The sequence below is a fragment of the Aulonocara stuartgranti genome, assembly GCF_965226115.1.
Source record: "Aulonocara stuartgranti genome assembly, chromosome: 15".
NCBI classification, from domain to species: domain Eukaryota; kingdom Metazoa; phylum Chordata; class Actinopteri; order Cichliformes; family Cichlidae; genus Aulonocara; species Aulonocara stuartgranti.
In genome coordinates, this window is record NC_138951.1 from 19,195,937 (window position 1) to 19,220,000 (window position 24,064).

General features: G+C 41.7%; 3 protein-coding genes and 1 long non-coding RNA gene across 7 annotated transcripts in view; 1 reads left to right on the forward strand and 3 right to left on the reverse strand.

Annotated features, from left to right (window-relative positions):
* The window catches only part of LOC309688873 (exostosin-1), a 368,281-nt gene that overhangs the window by 186,825 nt on the left and 157,392 nt on the right, over positions 1–24,064 (forward strand). The window lies entirely within an intron of this gene.
* gnpat (glyceronephosphate O-acyltransferase) overlaps positions 1–24,064 on the reverse strand; it is a 302,570-nt gene that overhangs the window by 58,049 nt on the left and 220,457 nt on the right. The gene's annotated exons all lie outside the window — the stretch shown is intronic.
* Positions 201–1,630, reverse strand: LOC309689857. Its single transcript, XR_014271538.1, has 3 exons — positions 1,529–1,630; positions 466–514; positions 201–343 (listed from the first exon to the last, which is right to left on the reverse strand). It is a non-coding gene; the product is annotated as an uncharacterized lncRNA (long non-coding RNA).
* Positions 19,112–21,034, reverse strand: LOC309690066 (uncharacterized protein). Of its 2 annotated transcripts, none has more exons than XM_082506917.1 (4): positions 20,948–21,021; positions 20,746–20,846; positions 19,810–19,828; positions 19,112–19,718 (listed from the first exon to the last, which is right to left on the reverse strand). In XM_082506917.1, exons 1-4 carry the CDS (start codon positions 20,956–20,958, stop codon positions 19,565–19,567), a joined length of 285 nt encoding a protein of 94 aa, XP_082363043.1. In that variant the 5' UTR covers positions 20,959–21,021; the 3' UTR covers positions 19,112–19,564. The 2 variants fall into 2 exon arrangements, with proteins under 2 accessions (XP_082363043.1, XP_082363044.1); XM_082506918.1 differs by having other exon boundaries at positions 19,113–19,718; positions 20,961–21,034.

The window sequence follows — 24,064 nt, forward strand, 5'->3', positions numbered from 1 at the left end:
TCTATTTTAAACAAATATCCTCATATGTGGATCTCATTTTTCTCAGGAACAAAAATTAGGTTAAAAAAAAAATCTGGTAATTCTTTGTTTTTACATTCATCAGGTGCCAATCAGCCCAAATATCAAAGAGAAATTAAAAATGCATGCCATGGAAGAGTTTGGGTCTTAGGAGGTTAAGGCATAATAGTCAACATCAACAACAACAAAGACTCCTTGTCTGTTGATTGCATTGCAAAGCATAAGGGGGCCCTGGATCCCCACCAAACTGCTCCTTAAAATGTCATAGTTCTATGACATCACAGCATCTTCAAATTCGTCGAAGTTCACAGCCTTAGGTCCAGGCCTAGGTGTAGAAGATTGAAGTCGGAATACTTGAAAAAGTCACCATATCTATTAAATGATACTTTTTTCTTTAAAATTTCAGTCATTGTTAATAACTTTTAACTATTAAAGAAGAGTACTTACTTAACCACGCTCTGAATCAGTTCCTTAAGGACTTTTTCGACGACTTCTCCTAAAACGACATGTTAAAAAGAGTTATCAGGACATGACGATATATGCATATACATTGAGAATATTGTTCTTCAGCTTTTGATACTGATCTGGGAAATGAGGCTGTTGAATAAACACTTAAAAAGTTCTTATTTCTACCTACAATTACATTACAACATGTTAATGTAAGATCAGCACAGTGAACATTTTTATTTCCATCTGTAAGAATTTATATTCGAAGGTATTGCTCTGTTCTGTTCACAGCTTCCCACCTTGCTCCCACTCTTACAACACTCTTAGGTATGAATAGCATGGGTGGAGGTGGGCTGGAAATGAATGGATGTGCAAGTAATGGAGACTGGCTACAACAGCTTTATAGATTCGTCAATCCAGTGACGTGAAATCAGACAGGTGGTCGAAATCCCCCCCCCCCCCCCCAAAAAAAAAAATAAAAATGAACAGATAGATACAAAAAACTGTGTCATCTGAGAAATCAGTTGGCATTAACTTAACATTGTAGCTGAGCTTCACTTGACTGAACTAAAGTCATGTTGCATTTTCTCTTTCTGTGTCCTGTAACATCTTGTTGGGACAACTAAAATCAGTTATCTAATTAGGATTTTAAGTTTAATTGAATATAAAAAACAAAAAAACAAAAAAACAAAAAAACAAACATTTTATTTAGCACTGATCCCTCTTGTTTTACCTCAGTTCAGTTCAATATAATTCTTTTTGCCAAAGACCAAACTCACTCACATCTCACATTATTTAGAGAACGGGAAAAGGGTAGGAAGTAGTGGCACGGTTTTTTTTCATAGATGAAAAAACACATCGCTCTACCCTTGGCCTAACTCTCGACGGGACCACCCTATATCTCCCGATCACTCGATCTTTTTTCTATTCTTTTTTCATTAGTTATATATAAAGTTTCAGAGAACACTACAAAAGGATAATAAAGTTCAGTAAAAGTTTGATGTTTTGAACGTTTGATCTTTCACGGCCTCAGTTTTGCTATAATGATACAGCTCTAACTTACCAGAAACCTGCTTTCCTTGAGGTTGAAGTTCTGTAGGATCAGCCATGAAGAGGACCAGTGTAAATACAAGAAAGATTATGGCAGACTTCATTCTGAAACACAAAAAAGATATCACAGTAGTATTTCTAGATTCAAATAAATTAATTCACTCATTCAGTCATATTCATTGTTACGACTTTGTATTTATAAATAAAAATAGTGTGCTACTAGCCTACCTACTCACCTTTCAACAGATTAATGAACTTAACATCTGTGTTCAACTAACTGTTTGCACTAAAACACTTGCCATGTGATCAAGTGCTCTGTATAGAGTAAAGGCATAGACACATTTTCAGTACAATGCTCAATTACGATCTGAATTTTGCCCTAAAAGGTTATAGAGAGTCAATATAATACATGTTAATGAACACAAGCTTAAATTGTAACATTTAACACTGCAGGAAGTTAATAACAAGTGTCTGTTTATCAAAAAAACAAACCATTAAAATAAGAACTGAAAGTTTCTGTATTCATGATGTGTATATCGAAGTAAATATATAAAATATAAATATATAAAATATAAAATATTATATAAAAATATTAATATTATATAGAAGGAACTAAAGCAAATCCTGTTTTTGACAGGTAAGGAAAAAAACAATTAAGACAGTTATCTCAGTTAGGTCACTGACGTGTCATTAATGTTTGGCATTAAATGTCTTAAAAGATATGCTTTCGTATTAGTGTAATTTAACATAACTATGAACTAACATAAAAACATGCTGACATACGTTGTGGAAAAACAAACAAACAAATGCTATTTAATTCAACTTTAAACATTCAATTTTTTTCATTTGTTTTTTGTGAAATATTCATTTCTCTTACCCAATGTTGACCACTAAGAATTTGCTTTAATTTTAGAAAAAATGTGCTAATGATGCTTTGTCACGTCTGTGGATGCCCTTTTATCAATAAGGATCTTGTTCTGTCCTCACTAAGCGTTGTCCTCGTGAACGTAGACTCAGCTATACAGACAGCTAAACACTCTCCTAATCAAAATCCAGGGAACAGGCCAATGTGTTGAGTTGGATGATTTAATAAGGAAAAAGTGTGAAACTGTTGACAAAACCAGAAATAAACCAATAAAAAAGTTGCCTCAATATACAGTATAACAAACACATATTCAAAAATATGAGCACAATATTTATCTGCTTAGTGAGTGCCCGAATAAAACATCAAATGAAATCACACTCATGATCAAAACGTTAAAGAAACCACATGACATATGAGCTAGCTTAACCTTACTAGCTTAGGTTATACATGCATTCAAATTAAATTCTAACTACAAACTATATCACGCCTTCACAACAAATAATAATGCACACAAGTTGTCTCAGTGATAACAAACAATATTACTCACAGATGATGCCGTTTATCAGCTGGATGGCAACAGATTAACGGAGGTGAAACTGCCTCTGGCTAGATCTTACAGAGTAAAAAAAAACACACACAAACAACCACTAGAGGGCAAACTGCTGCAGAACAGAAAATACCTAATGCCAGCATACTCCCCACCTGACATCCCTAGGATGTCAAACTGCACATCACTTGACAGAGTTTCTCTGCAACAGGAGTATAACTTCAGACACTGGCCTTAGGTAAAGTTTTGGAACACTGTCTCTGAAAACTTTCACCTCGACCTTCCTGACCTTTCCATTGTCACTTGGAAAAGTCCTTATGATCAGTCCTGTGGGCCAGTCATGTCTCTTCAGTGAATTGTCTTTCATTAGAACAACGTCTCCGTCCATGAGATTAGGTCTCTCCGTTCTCCATTTCTTTCGACCTTGTAGACTACTGAGGTACTCCCTTTTCCACCTCTCCCAGAATGTGTTGGCCAAGCTTTGAACCTGATGCTACTGACGTCTGAAGATATTACTATCATCAAAGTTACCAGGAGGAACAGGGAGTACAGCAATCTTCTGAGTTAGCAGCATAGCAGGAGTGAGGATGAGAGGTTCGTCTGGATCTGTGGACACTGAAGTAAGTGGTCTGGAATTGACAATTGCAGTTACCTCTGCCATAAATGTTGTCAGGACCTCATGTGTGAGCTGAAAAGACCCAAGCTTGAGGAACATTGCGTCAAGGATCCGACGTGTGACACCGATCATCCTCTCCCAGCTTCCCCCCATGTGTGAAGAGTGGGGAGGGTTAAACAGCCATACACAGCCCTGATCAGACAGGTAGTTGGACACTTCCTTGTTGTTACAGCCTTTGGAACTGATCCCAAGCTCTCGACAGGCTCCAACAAAATTAGTACCACAGTCTGACCTTAGCTGTTTGACAGGCCCTCTAACTGCAAAGAAGCGTCTTAGAGCGTTAATGAAACTGGATGAATCCATTGATTCGATGACCTCGATGTGTATGGCACGCACGCTCATACATGTGAAGATGATTGCCCAACGCTTACTGTTGGCTAGCCCTCCACGTGTCCTCCTTGAGGTGACACACCATGGTCTGAACACATCCAATCCAATAAAGGTGAACGGAGGATCTGTACTCAAGCGATCAGCAGGCAGGTCTGCCATTATCTGCTCCTCCTCTCTCCCACGCAATCTTCGACATGTCACACAGTTGTAGACCAAACTGCTGACAGACCGTCTTCCTCCAACAATCCAGAAACCAGCACTCCTCAAAGCGCCTTCCGTCAAGTGTCGTCCTTGATGGCAGACTTGCTCATGGCAGTGTCTGATAAGCAAGGAGGTAACATGATGTTTACCAGGCATGATAACTGGCTGACCCTCTTCTGCTGTGAGCTGTGACTTTTTCAGTCGTCCTCCGACGCGGAGAAGACCTTCAGAATCAATGAAAGGACAAAGCTTGCTGAGAGAGCACTGTTTAGGGACCTGACCTCCCTTTTGTAAGCAGTGTATTTCTTCTGAATAGACCTGCCTTTGGACAGCAAGAAAAATTCTGATCCTTGCATGATGCAGCTGGTCTGGACTGAAAAGCAGCTTGCAGTTGTGCCAACCGTGGCAAGGACCTTCTTTTGCTGCCCTTGTAAAGGAGTAAGCAATGTGGCAGAGCCTGGCAATAGCTCTGGTGAGTGACCTCCAACTTGAAAATCGCTCAAAGCGTTTACTGCCCAGCTGAAATGACAAATTTGTGACACAAGTCACTACTTCTGGACGTAGTTCCACATCTGTTGCGGGTTCAACTAGGCTGAAAGCTTCCTGTTTTAAGTGACAATGTTGCTTGTCTACAAGAAAGGCTGGTCCAGACAACCAGGAGGAAGCTGCAAGCTGGTTAGCTGGAATCGCTCTAGTTGCATGGTCAGCTGGGTTGACATCAGAAGGAACATAGTTCCATTGGCTTTTGTTGGTTGAACGTCTGATCCTTTGTACCCTGTTATGAACATAGACGTAGAACCGTCTAGAGTCATTAAATATATACCCAAGTACTACTTTACTGTCTGAGAAAAGCTTGATGTCGTCTACCTGAATGTCTAACTCTGCAGACATAACCTCTGCCAGTTCCACTGCAAGAACGGCTGCACAGAGCTCAAGCCTTGGGATGGTGATGTCAGGCTTAGGTGCCAACTTTGTTTTCCCAAACAGGAATCCAACTTTGCTATGTCCTGCAGCATCTGTGACTCTCAGATAAGCAACAGCAGCAATAGCTTTGGTAGATGCATCACAAAAGATACAGATCTCCTTGCTCTGAGCTGTGGAGAGTGGGACCATTGTGTAGGCCCTTGGGATCTTCAACTCTCTTAGGTCTTGAAGAGATGTGCACCACCTCTGCCACTGTTCAAGCTTTTCTCGGGGCAGTGGTGCATCCCAGTCACAAGTCTCAGTGGTGAGTTCTCTCAAAATGAGGCGGCCCTGAACACTGAAGGGAGCAGCGAACCCCAACGGGTCAAATAAGCTGTTGATAGTAGACAACACACCCCAACGTGTAAAGGGTTTTTCTGCGCAGTCCACACGGAAAGTTAGAGTATCTGTAGCAAGATCCCAACCAAGACCCAGGCTGCGCTGCATGGGAGGGGAGTCCTGACCCACGTCCAGGTCTTGCAGGTTGCTAGCTAGATCTTCAGCTGGAAATGCCCTCATGACCTCAACACTGTTAGACACAATCTTGTGTAGTCTGAGGTTGGATTGCGCTAGCATGTCTTGTGCACCTTTCAGCACTTTGATGGCATCTTCTGCACTGAGGAAAGATTTTAGGCCATCATCAACATAGAAATGTCTGTGCACAAAGCTCCACACTTCAGGTCCATAGTCCTCTTCACCCTCCATAGCCGTCCTCTTCAGGCCATAAATGGCCACAGCTGGCGAGGGACAGTTACCAAACACATTGAACCCTCATGCGGTACTCCAGCACTTTGTCATCAAGTTGGTGGTTACGAAACCACAAGAATCGGAGGTGGTCCCGATGATCCTCCCTCACTAGGAAACTGTGGAACATCTGTTGAATGTCTGTCATCACAGCAACTGGGTCCATTCTGAAATGCATGAGAACCCCAATTAGGGTGTTGTTGAGGTCCGGGCCTTGTAAGAGCACATCATTCAATGAGATGCCTTTGAACTGTGCGCTTGAATCAAAGACGATCCTTATTTTTCCCGGTTTCTGGGGGTAATAGACACCAAAGGAAGGTAAATACCAATACTCTTTGTCAGGCTCTGGTGGGGGAGCTGGCTCAGCGTGTCCATTTTTGAAAATATCCTCCATGAAATCTATGAAATGATGTTTCATCTCCGGTTTCCTATTCAAGGTACGGCGAAGTGACATCAGTCGGCTGAGGGCTTGCTCTCGATTATTTGGTAAACGTGGTCTTGGACTACGAAATGGCAGGGGAGCCACCCAGCTGTTGGAATCATCTTTCTTGAACTCCTTGTTCATGATCTGGAGGAAGATTTCATCTTCGATGGAGGGTGCCAGCTTATCATCCTCTTTTGAATGGCTGAAGACCAGCTCACCTAAGCTTGGCTGACTGGAAGTCAGTGTGTCAGGGGATATTAGCTGTTCCTCTATGAACTTTTCTTTGCAGATGATCCTGTTCTCACAAGGCTTGAAGTAGCTTGGTCGTCCATTTTCAAGGACATTGGTCTTGAATGTGTTGACAGTCGGCCGGTGAGCCTCACCGAGACAGACGTCACCGACTATTACCCAACCTAGATCCACTTGTTGGGCATAAGGTTCGTTGTGACGGCCGTTACGCTGACTGCGCACTTTGTGAACTCGGATGATGTCCCTCCCAAGTAACAAAAGTATCTCAGCTGATGCATCAAGAGGAGGGATCCTGTCAGCAATACACTTGAGATGCTTGTGGCTTTGGGCAGCTTCTGGAGTAGGGATTTCGTCCCTATTATTGGGAATCAGGTTGCACTCAATAAGAGTCGGCAATGATAAGTGCAACTGTCCATCAGCTGACTCCACCATAAATCCAGAGGCCCTTCTTCCAGCAGTCTCGGTGATTCCTGAGCATGTTTTGAGGGTATAGGGGGAAGCCTCACCCTGGATGTCAAACATGTCAAAGAATGCTGATCTGGCTAGCGACACATTGCTTTGGTCATCCAGCATCACGTATGTCCTCACCTTTTGGTCTGGGAGACCCTTGGGATACCAGACAGATTTTGGAACATGATTTACCTTTAAGACCCTCACCACACACGGCTGTGCATGAAGAGGCTGCTATGTCAGTGACACACTCGGTAGGCTCCCCACCATGCTCTGCAGAAGGTGGTCTGGAACTTGGAGCCCAAGGTGCCGGTCCAGGATGGAGTGCTGCAATGTGCCGGTCGCTGTCACACTCAGAGCAGTGGATGTCAGCTTTATACTCTTTAGCTTGGTGAGTTGCTGAAGCACAACATTTAAAACATATGGAGTGCTCCACCAGGAAGCGTCTTCGCTCTGCAAGTGATCTTTCTCGAAAGCCTCGGCATTTCCTGAGGGAGTGAGGTTTCTTGTGGAGAGGACACTCTCTGTCTAGATCAACGGTGAGTCCTTTGGAGGACTGAGAGGTGGGGGGGTTTCCTACCTCAGTTTTACTTACGGATAAAGGAGGTTTGGATTTCCATTGTTTGGAGAAGGATCCGTCACCTTTGAACACAGCTGAACCGAAGTTAGCAAAAGCAAAGCTAGGATCATTTCTCATCTCTGCATGGTTATACACGAAGTCCACAAAAAATGAGAAAGGGGGATATGGAACTTGGTGCTCCCTCTTATAGCGAGACCCCTGAGTTATCCACTGTTCTTGGACATTGTGGGGCAGTTTCTCCGCTATAGGGTTTATTCCCCTTGCAGTGTCTAGGAAGCTGAGCCCTGGCAAATATCCCTCTTGCTTAGCAGCTTCGATCTCTAGGAGCAGGTCTCCGAGTTCTTGAAGCTTCTGGTGATCTCTATTTGAAAGCTTTGGGAAGTGGTTCAATCTATCGAAGAGAGAAGCTTCAATGGCCTCTGGAGAGCCATAACACTTGTCCAGCCTTCGCCAAAGCATGTTCAAACCCATGAATGGATTGTTGACATAAACTGCCCTTATCCTCTTGGCGTGGTGTAGCGACTCCCCACCAAGCCACTTAATGGGCAGGTCCAGTTCTTCACTAGGTTTGAGGCTAAGTCCCTCCACAGCGTTAACAAAGCTAGATTTCCATGACAGATAACTAGCAGGCTGGTTATCAAACACTTTTAGTCCAGCTGTGACAAGGTCTCGACGCGCCAGATATACAGCTAACTCAGATACACCTTGAGCCTCCAGTGGTGAGCGGGGTGGAAGTTGGTTTGTTGAGTCTGTGCAGCGATGTGTGTGCATGGAGGGGACATCTCTATCTGTGTTAAAAGACAGAGGGTCAGGGCGATTCTTTCTCTGGTTGCCTGGGTGCAGGCCTTCAGCCGAGCAAGCAGAAGGATACGGCTGTTGTGTGTCACGACTGATGCGATGAACTTTGATATCTGGGAGGTGTCTGTGTTGTGGTACAGAAGCAGCAGCCTGTGTTTCTTTCTCATTTTGAGCTAAAGCATAACTCTGCCCTGAAGAGAAATGTGCTTGGATGAACTCACCAGTTCGCTGTAATGACTGCTTCGTTGCTTGAGCATGACTGGCTTTACTCCCAAGGTCACAGTTGTCTAAATCTGCAGCAGCCTCAAACACTTGAGCCTCTGCTTCACACTCTTCTTTTAGTGCATTCAATGTAGCCTCTATGCGTGCTTTCTCCACTTGCATGTCTATTTGACGTTTGGCATAGGCTGCTCGCGTGCGTGCAGCTTCCGCCTTGGCACGAGCTTTAGCAGCAGCGGCACTAGCTGAAGATTTATTTGAACTTTGCTTGGAAAATGCAGCTGAGGCAGCACACTCTGACCTAACCTCCAGGCTCTGAATATCGGCGTCAATAGGGTTTGAGCTGGACATTGTTTAATACAGGCAGGTGAATGGGTCTTCAAATCCCGTAAAAAGATACAGAAGAAGCGAACGTAGCCTCTTTGATGTTTTTCTTCTACTTACTTACTGGTTACTGGTGGCGAAGAAATAGGCTGCCGAGATTCCTTCAAAGCTTGATGTGATGGGCCATCTTTTCACTGTTCTGTCCTCACTAAGCGTTGTCCTCGTGAACGTAGACTCAGCTATACAGACAGCTAAACACTCTCCTAATCAAAATCCAGGGAACAGGCCAATGTGTTGAGTTGGATGATTTAATAAGGAAAAAGTGTGAAACTGTTGACAAAACCAGAAATAAACCAATAAAAAAGTTGCCTCAATATACAGTATAACAAACACATATTCAAAAATATGAGCACAATATTTATCTGCTTAGTGAGTGCCCGAATAAAACATCAAATGAAATCACACTCATGATCAAAACGTTAAAGAAACCACATGACATATGAGCTAGCTTAACCTTACTAGCTTAGGTTATACATGCATTCAAATTAAATTCTAACTACAAACTATATCACGCCTTCACAACAAATAATAATGCACACAAGTTGTCTCAGTGATAACAAACAATATTACTCACAGATGATGCCGTTTATCAGCTTGTGAAGGCATGGATGGCAACAGATTAACGGAGGTGAAACTGCCTCTGGCTAGATCTTACAGAGTAAAAAAAAACACACACAAACAACCACTAGAGGGCAAACTGCTGCAGAACAGAAAATACCTAATGCCAGCATAGATCTGCTACCAGTAACGGTAAGCTGAAGATATGTCATGCAACGACCAGCGAACTTCGTAACACACTTTCAACATTGCATGTTGACTAAATTCATTGTTAATTATACTTCATGTAGTATTTAACCTAATAAGTTTTTTTTCTTTTTCTTATTCAAGCACTAGTATTTTTCCACTGCGTTTTCCCCCTCCATTATTGTTGTTGCATTTTCACCATTTTGTCTTTAACACAGCAGCTTCACTGCAGAGTTGTTTCTTGTCATGCCAGTTGTCTAAGTTTATTTTACAGTCAGTGTTCTTAAACCCAACCTATTAAATTCACCAGTTACTATGTTGTGTTGTTATTAGGCATTTTTGCTTTTTACATATGAGCTGCAGAAGGAGATTTTTTAAAATCAAGACACTCTTTTAGGAGCTCTTCTAGCCCCTCTCGGTAATCTTCCAAGAAAATAATGACATGTTTTTATTAGGGCAGTGTTTCTTCCTTGAGCCATCAGAATGAAGCATTTTCAGAGCCTTTTTCTGATTTGGTTGAAGAAAGAACTAAATAGGATGGTATTTACAGTGGGGCAAAAAAGTATTTAGTCAGCCACCGATTGTGCAAGTTCCCCCACCTAAAATGATGACAGAGGTCAGTAATTTGCACCAGAGGTACACTTCAACTGTGAGAGACAGAATGTGAAAAAAAAATCCATGAATCCACATGGTAGGATTTGTAAAGAATTTATTCGTAAATCAGGGTGGAAAATAAGTATTTGGTCAATAACAAAAATACAACTCAATACTTTGTAACATAACCTTTGTTGGCAATAACAGAGGTCAAACGTTTACTATAGGTCTTTACCAGGTTTGCACACGCAGTAGCTGGTATTTTGGCCCATTCCTCCATGCAGATCTTCTCGAGAGCAGTGATGTTTTGGGGCTGTCGCCGAGCAACACGGACTTTCAACTCCCGCCACAGATTTTCTATGGGGTTGAGGTCTGGAGACTGGCTAGGCCACTCCAGGACTTTCAAATGCTTCTTACGGAGCCACTCCTTTGTTGCCCGGGCGGTGTGTTTTGGATCATTGTCATGTTGGAAGACCCAGCCTCGTTTCATCTTCAAAGTTCTCACTGATGGAAGGAGGTTTTGGCTCAAAATCTCACGATACATGGCCCCATTCACTCTGTCCTTAACACGGATCAGTCGTCCTGTCCCCTTGGCAGAAAAACAGCCCCATAGCATGATGTTTCAACCCCCATGCTTCACAGTAGGTATGGTGTTCTTGGGATGCAACTCAGTATTCGTCTTCCTCCAAGCACGACGAGTTGAGTTTATACCAAAAAGTTCTACTTTGGTTTCATCTGACCACATGACATTCTCCCAATCCTCTGCTGTATCATCCATGTGCTCTCTGGCAAACTTCAGACGGGCCTGGACATGCACTGGCTTCAGCAGCGGAACACGTCTGGCACTGCAGGATTTGATTCCCTGCTGTTGTAGTGTGTTACTGATGGTGACCTTTGTTACTTTGGTCCCAGCTCTCTGCAGGTCATTCACCAGGTCCCCCCGTGTGGTTCTGGGATCTTTGCTCACCGTTCTCATGATCATTTTGACCCCACGGGATGAGATCTTGCGTGGAGCCCCAGATCGAGGGAGATTATCAGTGGTCTTGTATGTCTTCCATTTTCTGATGATTGCTCCCACAGTTGATTTTTTCACACCAAGCTGCTTGCCTATTGTAGATTCACTCTTCCCAGTCTGGTGGAGGTCTACAATACTTTTCCTGGTGTCCTTCGAAAGCTCTTTGGTCTTGGCCATGGCGGAGTTTGGAGTCTGACTGTTTGAGGCTGTGGACAGGTGTCTTTTATACAGATGATGAGTTCAAACAGGTGCCATTCATACAGGTAACGAGTGGGGGACAGAAAAGCTTCTTACAGAAGACGTTACAGGTCTGTGAGAGCCAGAGATTTTCCTTGTTTGAGGTGACCAAATACTTATTTTCCACCCTAATTTACGAATAAATTCTTTACAAATCCTACCATGTGAATTCATGGATTTTTTTTTCACATTCTGTCTCTCACAGTTGAAGTGTACCTCTGGTGCAAATTACTGACCTCTGTCATCATTTTAGGTGGACGTGCACAATCGGTGGCTGACTAAATACTTTTTTGCCCCACTGTATGTAACACTTACCTATTCTTTGTGAGCATTCAAAGCACTTTTTACACTGGAAGCCATATTCACACACATACACACACAAACACACAATTATACAGTATAAAACATAGAATATAGTTTTTATCAAGTGAAACCTAAAAACGAGTATCAATTTAAAACCTACCAAAGTAGTGATCTCTCCCCTCCCCAAGTGGCTTACTTGTTTGGATCTATCCTTTAAATTTCGGCCATCTTGTGGCTGCATTTTTTTTGTCTCTCAAAGCATACTTAAGCCACTGATTGAGTGTGCCTGTTTCCAGTTTACAATGGCATGAGTTTGCTAAGGTTATTCTAGTTATTTGTGCATGGTCGTAGTCAATGAACCTCAGATCTTTGATGGGCAACTAATAAGAGACCAATTTGTAAAAGAGAGTTTGCTTTCACTGCTTTGAGGTCAATCATGTTATCAATGTTTGGTGGAAATAGAATAAGCATTAAGTAAAACCAGTCCTCTCTAATATATCACCTTAACACAGCGGTCCCCAACCTTTTTTGAGCCACGGACCGGTTTATGCCTGACAATATTTTCACAGACCGGCTTTTAAGGTGTCGCGGATAAATACAACAAAATAAAACTAGTACCAGTACCGAAAAAAAGAAGATTTATTCATAAAAGACCCAGGAAAACAGAGTTAACGATAAAAACGATAACAAAATAACGCTAAAAACCAATAAAACCCCTGAAAACCATACATTTCACACCCGAGCCTCAACTCTCGCAGCCTGGCACCAAACGACTCACGGACCGGTATCGGTCCGTGGCCCGGGGGTTGAGGACCGCTGCCTTAACAGATAAACTCCAGGGCCCGTATCCCTAAAGAATCTTTGTGCAAAATGTGGCTCCTAGCGGCCAAATTCTAAGAAAATTCTCAGAGTCATGACGTTTTCTTAGAATTTCCCCTAAAAGTGACATGACAATCCCAGTTAATATAAAAGCTATTCCTCAAGATTCCTAGCGCTTAAAAGGGCTCCTAAGGCGAGATCTGCTAAGAGCAGGGAAGAGGACTTTTAGTGGCTTAGGAGTTCCCCTAAGCAGCTGCACAAAATGGCCAACAGAAGAGGCAGGAGAGATGTCCTGCAAACACTGGATGACAGGGAATTATTGAGATGCTACAGATTGGATCGTGCAGGAATCATGTTTGTGGTGGATCTCCTTAGAGATGCAATTACTTCACCAACTCGACGCCACAACGCTATTACACCGGAGACGAAAGTAATCACAACCCCGAGGTATTTGGCAACCGGGAAAATGCAACAATGCCAGCAGTGATGACTTGGGTCTGCAATCACAGACATTGCTAAAAGCTGAGCTGTGTTACCCTCGTTAAGACCACACTGGACTTGTAACTTTGTGATTTCTACTTCATTAAGGACAGCCTCTTGAGATAGGCCATCTTGTTTTCAACGGGGTCCATATGGGAGTGAAAGTACAAAATATGCCAGCTAGGATATTAATATGAGCAAATAAGACACGAATCATTATTTGAACAGGGTGTAATGAGTTTAAGTTTTCACATATTTTAGATTCTAATGGCTATAACCCCTACAGCTTACTATTCATTTTCCAGATATTTTCTTGAATGTGAAATATTATTTACAATTACAGTCAGCATAAGATTAGAGTGTATAATATGTTTATTGATTTGAGGGTACATCCTTTGCTCATTATCACCAAAAGCTCATTTCCATCAAACTTGTAGGATCAACCAATCACGGCTTTTGAAATGATGACTCATACCTAGCAACGGGGTCAACCACACCTCCTCACTAAGATAGGATTTTCCATCCATTCCTTGCTCAGAGTTCACTGAAAATGTTCTGGAATCACTTCTAAGCTAAAACTCCTGGCAAGGAATTTTTAGGTTAAGTTAGGAGCTCTCTGAGAGGATTCTCAGAATCTTTAGGGATACGGGCCCTGATTTCTAACGAGCTTAGAGAAAGATGTAAAGGAACTGGAATGAAAATTGAAGACGTTTTCAATAACTCATAAACGGCTATGATATGCTGCTAATACTCTTTAAACCCCTGTAGATATTGGCAGTTCAGTATGTTGTTCAGTGCTCCAGCCTTTAATTTAGCTAGTTAATTTTTTTTTTTAGTAATATACTGTATTTTAGCACACTTTTTGAAAACAGTGTAGGCCTGTATTTCTGTTTTTCATTGCTTGTGACTGAATAACTGAACTTACAGCCTGAGCCTCAAGAACTAGTGATGTGCTATACCACTGATTTCCTTTCCGATCCGATACCAACTAAAATTCAGGGTGGTATCGACGATACTGATCCGATACCGATACTTTGTACAAAAACTTAATGTTTCATTGTATTTCATAATACAATATATTATTGTATTATTTTAATTGTAATAATAATATAATAATAGAGCTTTATAATGATTAAAGGACATTAGACTACTTGTTCTTATTGCTAATAATGCAGAATATTCATATAGAAATAACAAAAACCTGAAGTTGTGCGCTATTTGAGCATGTTGCCTGCCTGCAGCACTAAAGGACTCCGCTAGAGACGTCTGTCTTGCCCTAGCAGCACCTGTCCCTCGCCTCCTCTTCAGTTCGCCTCAACATAAGTTCATCATATTCTGTGATATGATTTACCCTGAGGTGTTTGATGAGGTCAGTGGTGTTGCCACAACACCTCACTGTCTTGCCACATATTGCAAACCGCGTCTTGGCTGTTTGTGGAGGTAAAATCCGTCCACACATGACTCCGTTTCCGCTCAGCCATTGTTGTGAGTGCGCACGCCAGGGGCTGCGACACATTTATACAGCCGTGTTTCGCATATGACTATGAAAGGAGTAGTCATATGTCTAAATTGGAAGTATGTCTATGAAGGTTCTCAGTCATCCAGGTCATCGTAGTCTAAGGAGCTTGGAAAGAATTGTTTCCATGAAGCACTTGCTGGTGTCTAGTCAAAGGAGTTTTCAAAGAAAAGTGTCTGGACTTCTTTAAGTTGCTTGAAGACGTTTCACCTCTCATCCGAGAAGCTTCTTCAGTTCTAAGGGTCAAATGGTGGAGAGTCCCAGATTTAAACCCAGTGGGAGTTTCCCCCCAAAGAGGGACAAAGGACACCCTGATGATCCTCTACCTAATCACATGAGCAGAGGTGTGAAAATGGGTGTGGGTCACTCCTCTTTCAAACCATCTGTCCTCTCTGTCCATGTGAACATTGGCATCCTCGAAAGAGTGACCTTTGTCCTCCAGATGCAGATGAACTGCTTAGTCTTGTCCTGTGGAGGTGGCTCTTCTATGTTGTGCCATGCGCTTGTGAAGTGGCTGTTTGGTCTCTCCAATGTAGAGGTCTGGGCATTCCTCGCTGCACTGTACAGCATACACCACATTGTTAAGTTTGTGTTTTGGAGTTTTGTCTTTCGAGTGAACCAGTTTTGTCTGAGTATGTTGCTGGGTCTGAAGTACACTGGGATGTCGTGCTTGGAGAAAACTCTCCTGAGTTTCTCTGATACACCGGCTACATAGGGGATGACAATGTTGTTGCGTCTGTCTTTCTTATCCTCCCTCGCTGGTGTCTGGCCTTCTTTTCTGTGCATCTTTGCTGACTTTATAAATGCCCAATTAGGATAGCCGCATGTTTTAAGTGCTTCCTTTACATGTGTGTGTTCCTTCTTTTTCCCTTCAGGCTTAGAGGGAACATTTTCTGCCCGGTGGTGTAGGGTCCTAATTACTCCAAGTTTGTCTTCCAGAGGGTGATGGGAGTCAAGGAGGAGGTAATGGTCTGTGTGTGGGGGCTTCCGGTAAACTTCATTGTTGAGGTTGCAATTCTCTTCAATGTGCACAGCGCAGTCCAGGAAAGGCAAACAGTCATCCTTTGTGTCTTCCCTGGTGAACTTGATGTTTTTATCCATGGCGTTAATGTGCGCAGTGAAGGATTCCACTTCTTGTGTTTTGATTTTGACCCAGGTTTTGTCTACATATCTGTACCAGTGGCTGGGTACTGTTTTACCCCGGTTCTTTTTATTCCTCGAGCATCCAGAGACTGCACCGGAGCTCAGTAGTTATTTTCACAAAACCTTTATTCGTCTTTACTCATCTTTTACTCATCTTCATTTAAGCATGCATCTTCTAGAAGTGAAGACGAGGCTGGTGTGTCCCTCTCCAAAAAATCTTCACCGCTTTGTTCGTTACAGCCAGCTTTATAGAGGCGTCCCCATCATAAAACCCCCTACGGTGTGCTGCAAACTCTGTGTCTGTATCTATGTCCACGAGCACATGAATGCCTACATGTGCGCGTTCCCGCGTGTCTATGTGAGTGCTCGTGTGTGACTGTGTACGCATACCTGTGTGTATGTGTGAGTGCACATGAGTGAGTGTGCGTGTGGATGTGTGTGCGTGTGCGTGACAGTTAAAGCACTGTGGGTGTAGGTGACTCCCTAGGTCATAAAACCCATCTCCCTTCCAGACCACAGTTATCCAGTTACAAATGTTGAGACCCCCACCCAAACATTCTCTGGGAAATTTCCACTCAGCATTAACTGCTCTCTGTTTTACTTTCACATTTCAAGTGGGGGAGGGGTCTCCTACAATCTACTCCTAAGTTCACGACACAGTGAGTCCTTTATTATATTGAGGGCAGTGTCTCTACAATAGTTCTACATTCTATGTTAACACATTTCTAAACTCTAAAATAAGCTAAACACTCCTACAGTACTCTCCCTTTAAAAGAGCCAAGAGCCTTTCTTTCCACTTCTTCCATGTAAAGGTTGGGCAGCCATGTTTTTGTCTGTAGAAGCCCTCGTTGTATTTGAAATATGTAGTGGTGAAGCAGAGGTCTAACAGTGTGCAAATCTGATCGGGTGTGAAGTTGGTCCTGTCTTCCAAGGAGCTGTCTTCTTGTAGTCGTTTTCTGATAGTCTCCACTGCCTCTGTGGTGCGTATGCAAGTGAAGAGGGAGACTACATCAAAGGACACCATGGTTTCATCTGGATCTAGGGTAAGTTTCTGGACCTTGTCGGTGAAGTTCTTGATGTGATGTGGGGTGTTCCCCACAAGAGGTGCCAGGATGGTAGCAAGGTGTTTCGAAATGTTGTAAGTGGCTGAGTTTATGCTACTGACAATGGGTCTGAGTGGGACACGCCCCCCCAAGTGGTACCCCAGATACTGTACCTCCCTCCGTCCAGCCTCACACTTCTTCAGGTTGGCCTTGAGCCCCACCTTCCTCAGAGACTCCAAGACAGCAGCCACCCGCTGCACATACTCCACCCAGGTGTTACTATGGATGATGATATCGTCCAGGTAGACAGCAGCATATGCAGCATTCGGACACAGTACCGGTCCATGAGCGTCTGGAAAGTGGCGGGGCTCCAAACAAGCCGACGGAACTGTGACGAATTGGTACAAACTGTACGGAGTGGAGAAGGCCAGTTTTTTCCTTGGGCTATGCAGACAGGGGGATCTGCTAGTAGCCCTTGGTTAAAACCAATGTAGCAGTGCCTAACCGGTACAGGAGCTCGTCGACCTGGAGCATGGGATAAGCATCAAACTGTGGCACGTGTGACAGAACAATTCATCTTGCAATAGTCGACACAGAACCGTATAGACCAGTGTTGGGCAAGTTACTTTGAAAAATTAATTAATTATAGTTACTAGTTACTTCTTCAAAAAAGTAACTAAGTTAGTAACTGAGTTACAAGATTCTAAAAGTAATTAATTACTTGAAAAGTAACTATTGCGTTACTTTAAAAAAATGTTTAACATTTTTTCCACGGTATTATTGGCCATTTTTAACAACTTTTGATTTTCCCCCAACATTTCACCTTTAAAAACTATTTACTTTGCTTGTTTGGTATCATCCTTTTCAGCACAACCTAACGTGTCTGAATTTACAGTTATGTTTTCATTTTGACATACTGTATTAACACAATTGATCTAAGCTCTAGCAAGCACTCTCATAAGCCGAGAGTGCTTGCTAGAGCTGTCCTCAGACAGTAAACGTGACGAAACTATTGAGGAAAAAACGCTGCATATTATGCACATATTGTTTATCATGACTCTGGTTTTACGTGGCCTATCAACACAATTTAAAAACTGGTATATATCACCTTGTTGCTTTGTCATCTTGAAGTGGTCATGTGATTGGCTTACCACGACTACTTTATTCTTCCTCAGTCAAACAGCAGCACTCATTGTTTTGCCCCCTTAGCTCCGGGTGTTGTGCCAAAAAGTGATCATCAGGCAGAAAGTGATTGCCGTCCTCGGGAGTGCGCGCAGCTGCTTAAAGCTGTATCACCCCGATAACTTACGTAGACGGCTACTTCCATACAGTACAACTGATGCGGTAAGCTGAAGACAGCTTTAACTGTCTGGTTGTTGAAAAATAGTAACGCGACCGCACCGCATTTTCTTGTTAGTAACGGTAATGGCGTTGTAACGATAGAAGTAGTAATTAGTTACTGAAAAAAGTAATGCCGTTAGTAACGCCGTTACCGTTACTTGTAACGCCGTTACCGTTACTTGTAACGCCGTTATTCCCATCACCGGTATAGACCCGTCTTTTTTCACAACCAAAACTATGGGGCTACACCAAGCGCTGTGTGACTCTTCTGTTACTCCTGTTTTCAGCATTTTGGCCAATTCCCTCTGAACAATTTGCCTCTTATGCTCAGGTAACATGTAGGGCCGTGAACACACAGTCACGCCAGTCACATGGGTATGGGTTTTGTCATACCCATGTGACCGGCCATTGGGTTGTAATGAGCCACCTGGAAAATAATTTCTTCTAGGCATCAACAACTGGGTGTGTCACAACACGATACAATCTGTTCCTAATCAAAAAAAAAATGAGGAAATGTCAGCGCTGCTTCAGGGCAGACCATCTGACCTCAATTCTTATCACCTGGTCAAAGGCTGAGCATAGGGTGTCATCATGAGTGCTGCCCAAGTGTGGCGGCACTGAGCCTCTCATTCAGCAGGAGCAGACAGAGAGTCCATTCCTCCGCAGTCGCCTGTGACACCTCCAGGAAGGCTTTGGGGTTTTGGGGGGGAGCATCATCAGCACTGGCAAAGAGCCAGATTGAGTGGTTTTACAAAACCTTGCTTTGAGACCACACCCTGAACCCGCTTTTCCACTCCTCTCGCCCACCACAGAAACATCTTGTTCATAGTATAATTTTTTTTTAAATACAACCTGTAACTGCATGAAGGTCAGAGCAACCATTCAAATTATTTCAATATTTATTCAAACACATGTATCCTTTAAATTAGACAAGGGACAAATGTTTTTGTGCATGAAAATTTATTTTTTGCTTTAGCATTATTAGGTGTGAATGCGGGGGTGAATGTGAGTGGGAATGATTGTCTGTCTCTGTGTGTTAGCCCTGCGACAGACTGGTGACCTGTCCAGGGTGACAGCTCCAGCGACCCTGAAAAGGATAAGGGGAAGCGAATGGATGGATGGATGCTTTAGCATTATAATAAAATGTGTTGCTGAAACAGTAAAGTAGTTCTACACATTACAAGTGTTGCAGAAAATTATTGAACCTTATTGAAAATTTACTCAATACATCTCATTTGTCTCTTTAAATCATCTCATCATGTCATCAATCATTCAGACACATTTTAAAGCCATAGCAGGTCATGTTAATTAGTTTGTTTTTCAGAGGCGCATAAAGCATTCAACTACAGTAAAGAGTTTTAGACTTTCTCTTTCGGGTGGAAGTCTAGTTAAAAACAACTCTCTCTCGTTTGAGCTGCTCTCGGTTAAAGCGTTGGTTCAGCTTTTCCTGTTGCTGAAGTTGTTTCAGTTGCTGTAGTTGTTGCTGCAGTTCCTGCTCTACCTGCAGTTCTCCTCTTTGTCTGCGACGTTGTATTGGGCTGTGGTCAGAGAGAAATGACAATTTAGATCCACATGCAACAAGAGTAGTTGTCAAGCATTTGCAATAATTGTAGAAGCACAAGTTCTTACCGATGGATAGCCTTGTCAGCTGAATAAAAGAAAAAAGAGATGGAAATAATGTAGTATGAATTTGACACAGTATTATACATATAATATTAATGCAGGATGTACAATGCAATTATACCATTCAAAGGGAATGTGCCTGTAGTGTACATCTTACCATACTATAATTCATATAATATAAAACACAGTAATGCAGGATGTATAATGCTGTTACCGTAACTGTAGTGTACAACTTACTTATCCTAAATTAGCTTTGTCTAGAAATGATAATTGAGCTGCGATCATGGTATCTGATACCACGGCCAAAAACCTATTTTTTGCTGATAAAAGACTTTGAGGAAGCTAGCTTATTTTTTTGTGTTAACTGTATTATAGTGAGGAAGTAATGATCACTGGCATTCCTAATTTTAAGTAAACAAAGGTAAAATAAATGAGGCGAGGGTAAGATGTTTTCAATATTAGACAATTTTACAGGTCAACTTTAAATTTTTAAGCCCATAAGCCTCCAGCCAAATCTGACATTAGCTGTTGCTTTTAAATAAAATCAGACACCTCACTTTTTCAGAGAAATTGGTTCTCATCCTCATAAGGTTCCCGTGTAAAAATATGCTATTGTCCAAACTTAAACCTTGGTGTGTTTCTTTCTAAAATTTTAAATGTATTAAATATTTAATGTATATGTATGTGTTTATGGTTATGCATATAGTAAACTTATGATTTACATAGGAAATGCGAGCAAAGAAACTGGTAAACATAGTAGTCCAACATTAAATTAACATTAAACACTGTAATGTTATTACAGTAGTTACACATCTCCATTCGTACATTTTCTACAATTTCTACATAGATGATGATTGTTAGAATACATGAGAACGGGTTACTGTAAAAAAAAAAAATCCCTGTCATGATGGGTAAAAAAAATCTAAATATCAACAAGATTACCGCTAGAAAGTCCACCGATAATATGGGAAAGAAAGCCTTCCCCAGGTTCAGCCATGAGGACGACCATCGACAGCACAAGGAACAGTATAGTGCACTTCATCCTAGAGATAAGAATCAGAGAAATCCTATTACTTTATTTAAGTTGAATTTAATGGCTCTTTTTGAGTTATCAAGTTTAAGTAGTTTTTTTTTAATTACATACCTTAAATACATACCTTTCTGATTGAGAGGGAATTCAACTGTTGGCTATGGAAAGTAAGTGGTGTAAGGCCTACAAGTAATGATCGCTGTGTGTTTGCACATCTCTTTATATACCAGTTGTTGAATTACTTTATGTGTTGCTTGTGCAATACAGGATGGAAAAAGTAGACTATTACATGGTATTTTGTAATGTACAATGAGCAATTATCTCTGTCAATGAGGTTATGTTTGCATGTGTGTGCGTTTCATTGTTTCTGCCTGTGCGCGGTTGAAAAGTTCAGAATGAATTCTGATACAATTTTGTATGATTGTAGAGTGGTGTTATCTTTGTGTCTTTTATACACCAAGGTCATCAATGTAGTGATTTATTGATGTTCATCTTCTTACGATCAGAATATCCCACTTTTTATTAGCGTCTCTTCATGAAAGAGTTTGCAAGCTCATAGAGTTAGTTACATTTTTTGGTAATTTTGCCAAGAATTTAAAAAAAAGGGAATAAAGTGGAGACTTTCAGCTTCCTTTGACAAAAAAATTTAGATAATTGTTCAGGCATTACCAACATTTTCAAACCCAGTCCCTGATTTCCAGGAGTTAAAAAGTAATTGGAAAACTTACTGACAGATCGATTCACAGCTAGGTGAGATCTGTTCCTTTTTTGTTCCATGGCCAATCAGGCACATAAAATGACTGAAGCTGTGGCACACACCATTTATGATGGTGATCTGATTAAAGAGTTTTTTGAATAATCATTTGAAATATCCATATTTTTTCTGTCTACAATTAGAATGCTAGTATACATAAATAAGTTAGAATGACTAAAGCAAACATAAGATTTTCATTTTGGTCTGTAATAATTCATATTTCCCATCCGTTGACATACATGTAAGGGCAGAACTAGGAATAGGATTTAGGAGCTAGTTCTCGTAGAGAGGTTCAGTTCTCAATAGTTCACTTCTTTGGAATGGTTTGTCTGCTTGCCTGTCAATCCGGCTTATCGGTTCCAGATGCACTTGTGTTACAATCACTTGATTTAAGTTTGTCTGCTGAAGGGAGAAAAATTATGTCTGAAGTGTAGTGGTGTGCGGATTCTTCCGATACCAGTAATTTATGTTCTAGAATCGATTCTCATATTAAAATATCGATATTTTAGTACTTTGGGGTAAATTTGTAGTTTTTCATTAACAGGAACACAGTGGAAAGAAACTATATCGTTCGGATCATCTAAACTGGAAGAAACTACTTCCTCTTACGCCTTTCATAGTCATATGCGAAATAGGGCTGTATAAATGTGTCGCAGCCCATGGCCAGTGTTGCCAACTCCTCAGTAAGGAAAATCAGTCAGTCTGTCTGTCTGTGTCTGTGTGTGTGTGTGTGTGTGTGTGTGTGTGTGTGTGTGTGTGTGTGTGTGTGTGTGTATGTATGTATATATATATATACACACACACACATATATATATATATATATATATATATATATATATATATATATATATATATATTAGGGGTGCAACGATACACAAAATTCACGGTTCGGTTCGATACTTTGGTGTCACGGTTCGATATTTTTTCGATACAAAAAAAATGTTCATGCCTTTTTAATTTGTCATTTATTAAAATTATAAATATATATTTTAACTCAAAAGTACAGTTTTTAAATTTAACCCTAACCCTTGTGCGCGTTTTTTATTTTGACAGCGAATGTGCACCTGCGGACCACTTATGTGCAGCCCTGGTTATTTAGCTCGTCATATTGCAGCCACAGAAATTATTTTGTCCATGAAACCATAAAGCTGCACTTTCTTTTTGCCTTATAGTCTCATTTGTCATAACTTCTCCGTTTTGTGGTAAGCTTTTCTTTGGCTGTCACTTCTTCACCCCGACCTGTCTTATTTGGCTCAGCAGAACTAAAATATATATACTGCTACTTTTACACACGGACTCACATAAGCTCAGCGATTCTCTGCGCGATCAACCTCTCACATGTTTAAGCTTGCTGCGGGAGATTTCACTTGTCATGTTTGCATAGTAAGCTAACGATTAATAAGACGATGTCAGAGGAATTGGTGCACAAATTATCATCACTCACAGATCAGTGCTGTCATTGCAAAGTGAAAGCAAAAAAACAAGCGCAAATTCAAACGCGACTTCAATATGTCACATATTGACAGTGGCTCACCGATGCCAATGACATAATTACCCAGCTACATTTCTGAAAGAATGCAAAAGCATTGACATATATTTTTCCTACAATAGCCCGACGGGCAGGAAAGAGATAGATTTTTGTAGCCCGACTGGAAAGATCGCTAGCTCCAGGACGTCAGGCTAGCGATTTTGCAAGCCCTGTATCTGATTGAGGAATCACTCATCTTTGGAAAAGAGAGTTTATTACAGAGAAATGTCTCTTTCCAAAATAAAAGCTATACTATCCGCTTCTTCTGGGCTATATTCTCAGCAGCATAAGGAGAATCACGTGCTAACAGCTGTCTAAATGACTCGGCTAAAGTTAGTAGCATGCTTGTTGTTTTTGTCTTTGCACTAGGATGATGTCGGCGTAAATGTGCAGTCATATTCGTTGTGTTCCCACTAGTGCTTTCAGGTTAATCTCGTTGAAATGACCTTAACGCCACAACACGGCAAATCTCCGTTAACGAGCTACCGCCGATCGCCCCGTGCATGGGGCTAGACGGCCAACACGTTAACAAGCTAACTGCGCTAACACACTAGTTCACACCAATGTAATTAAGCATTGCATGGCACATCCAACATACTGTTTTACTTTAGTCCATGACTCGCTTACCTTCAGGGTCATACGTCACATGAAAACCAAAATAATTCCAAACGCCAGATCTGAATGAGGGTGGGGGAGGTCCATCTTGCAAGGAGAGCTTAACTTCTGTCTCGCTAGCTTGCCCTGCGCTCTTCCTTCTGACTATGCTGTCTGTGTTGAGCGCTCAGTGGATCTGCGCTCGACAGTGCAGCCTAGGCGGAGTAGTCGAACACAGATTCACTGAGCGCTCAACACAGACAGCATCGTCAGAAGGAAAGTTGATAAAATAAATTACAAATGTTGTATTGTTCGATACATATGCGTACCGAACCGAAAGCACTGTATCGAACG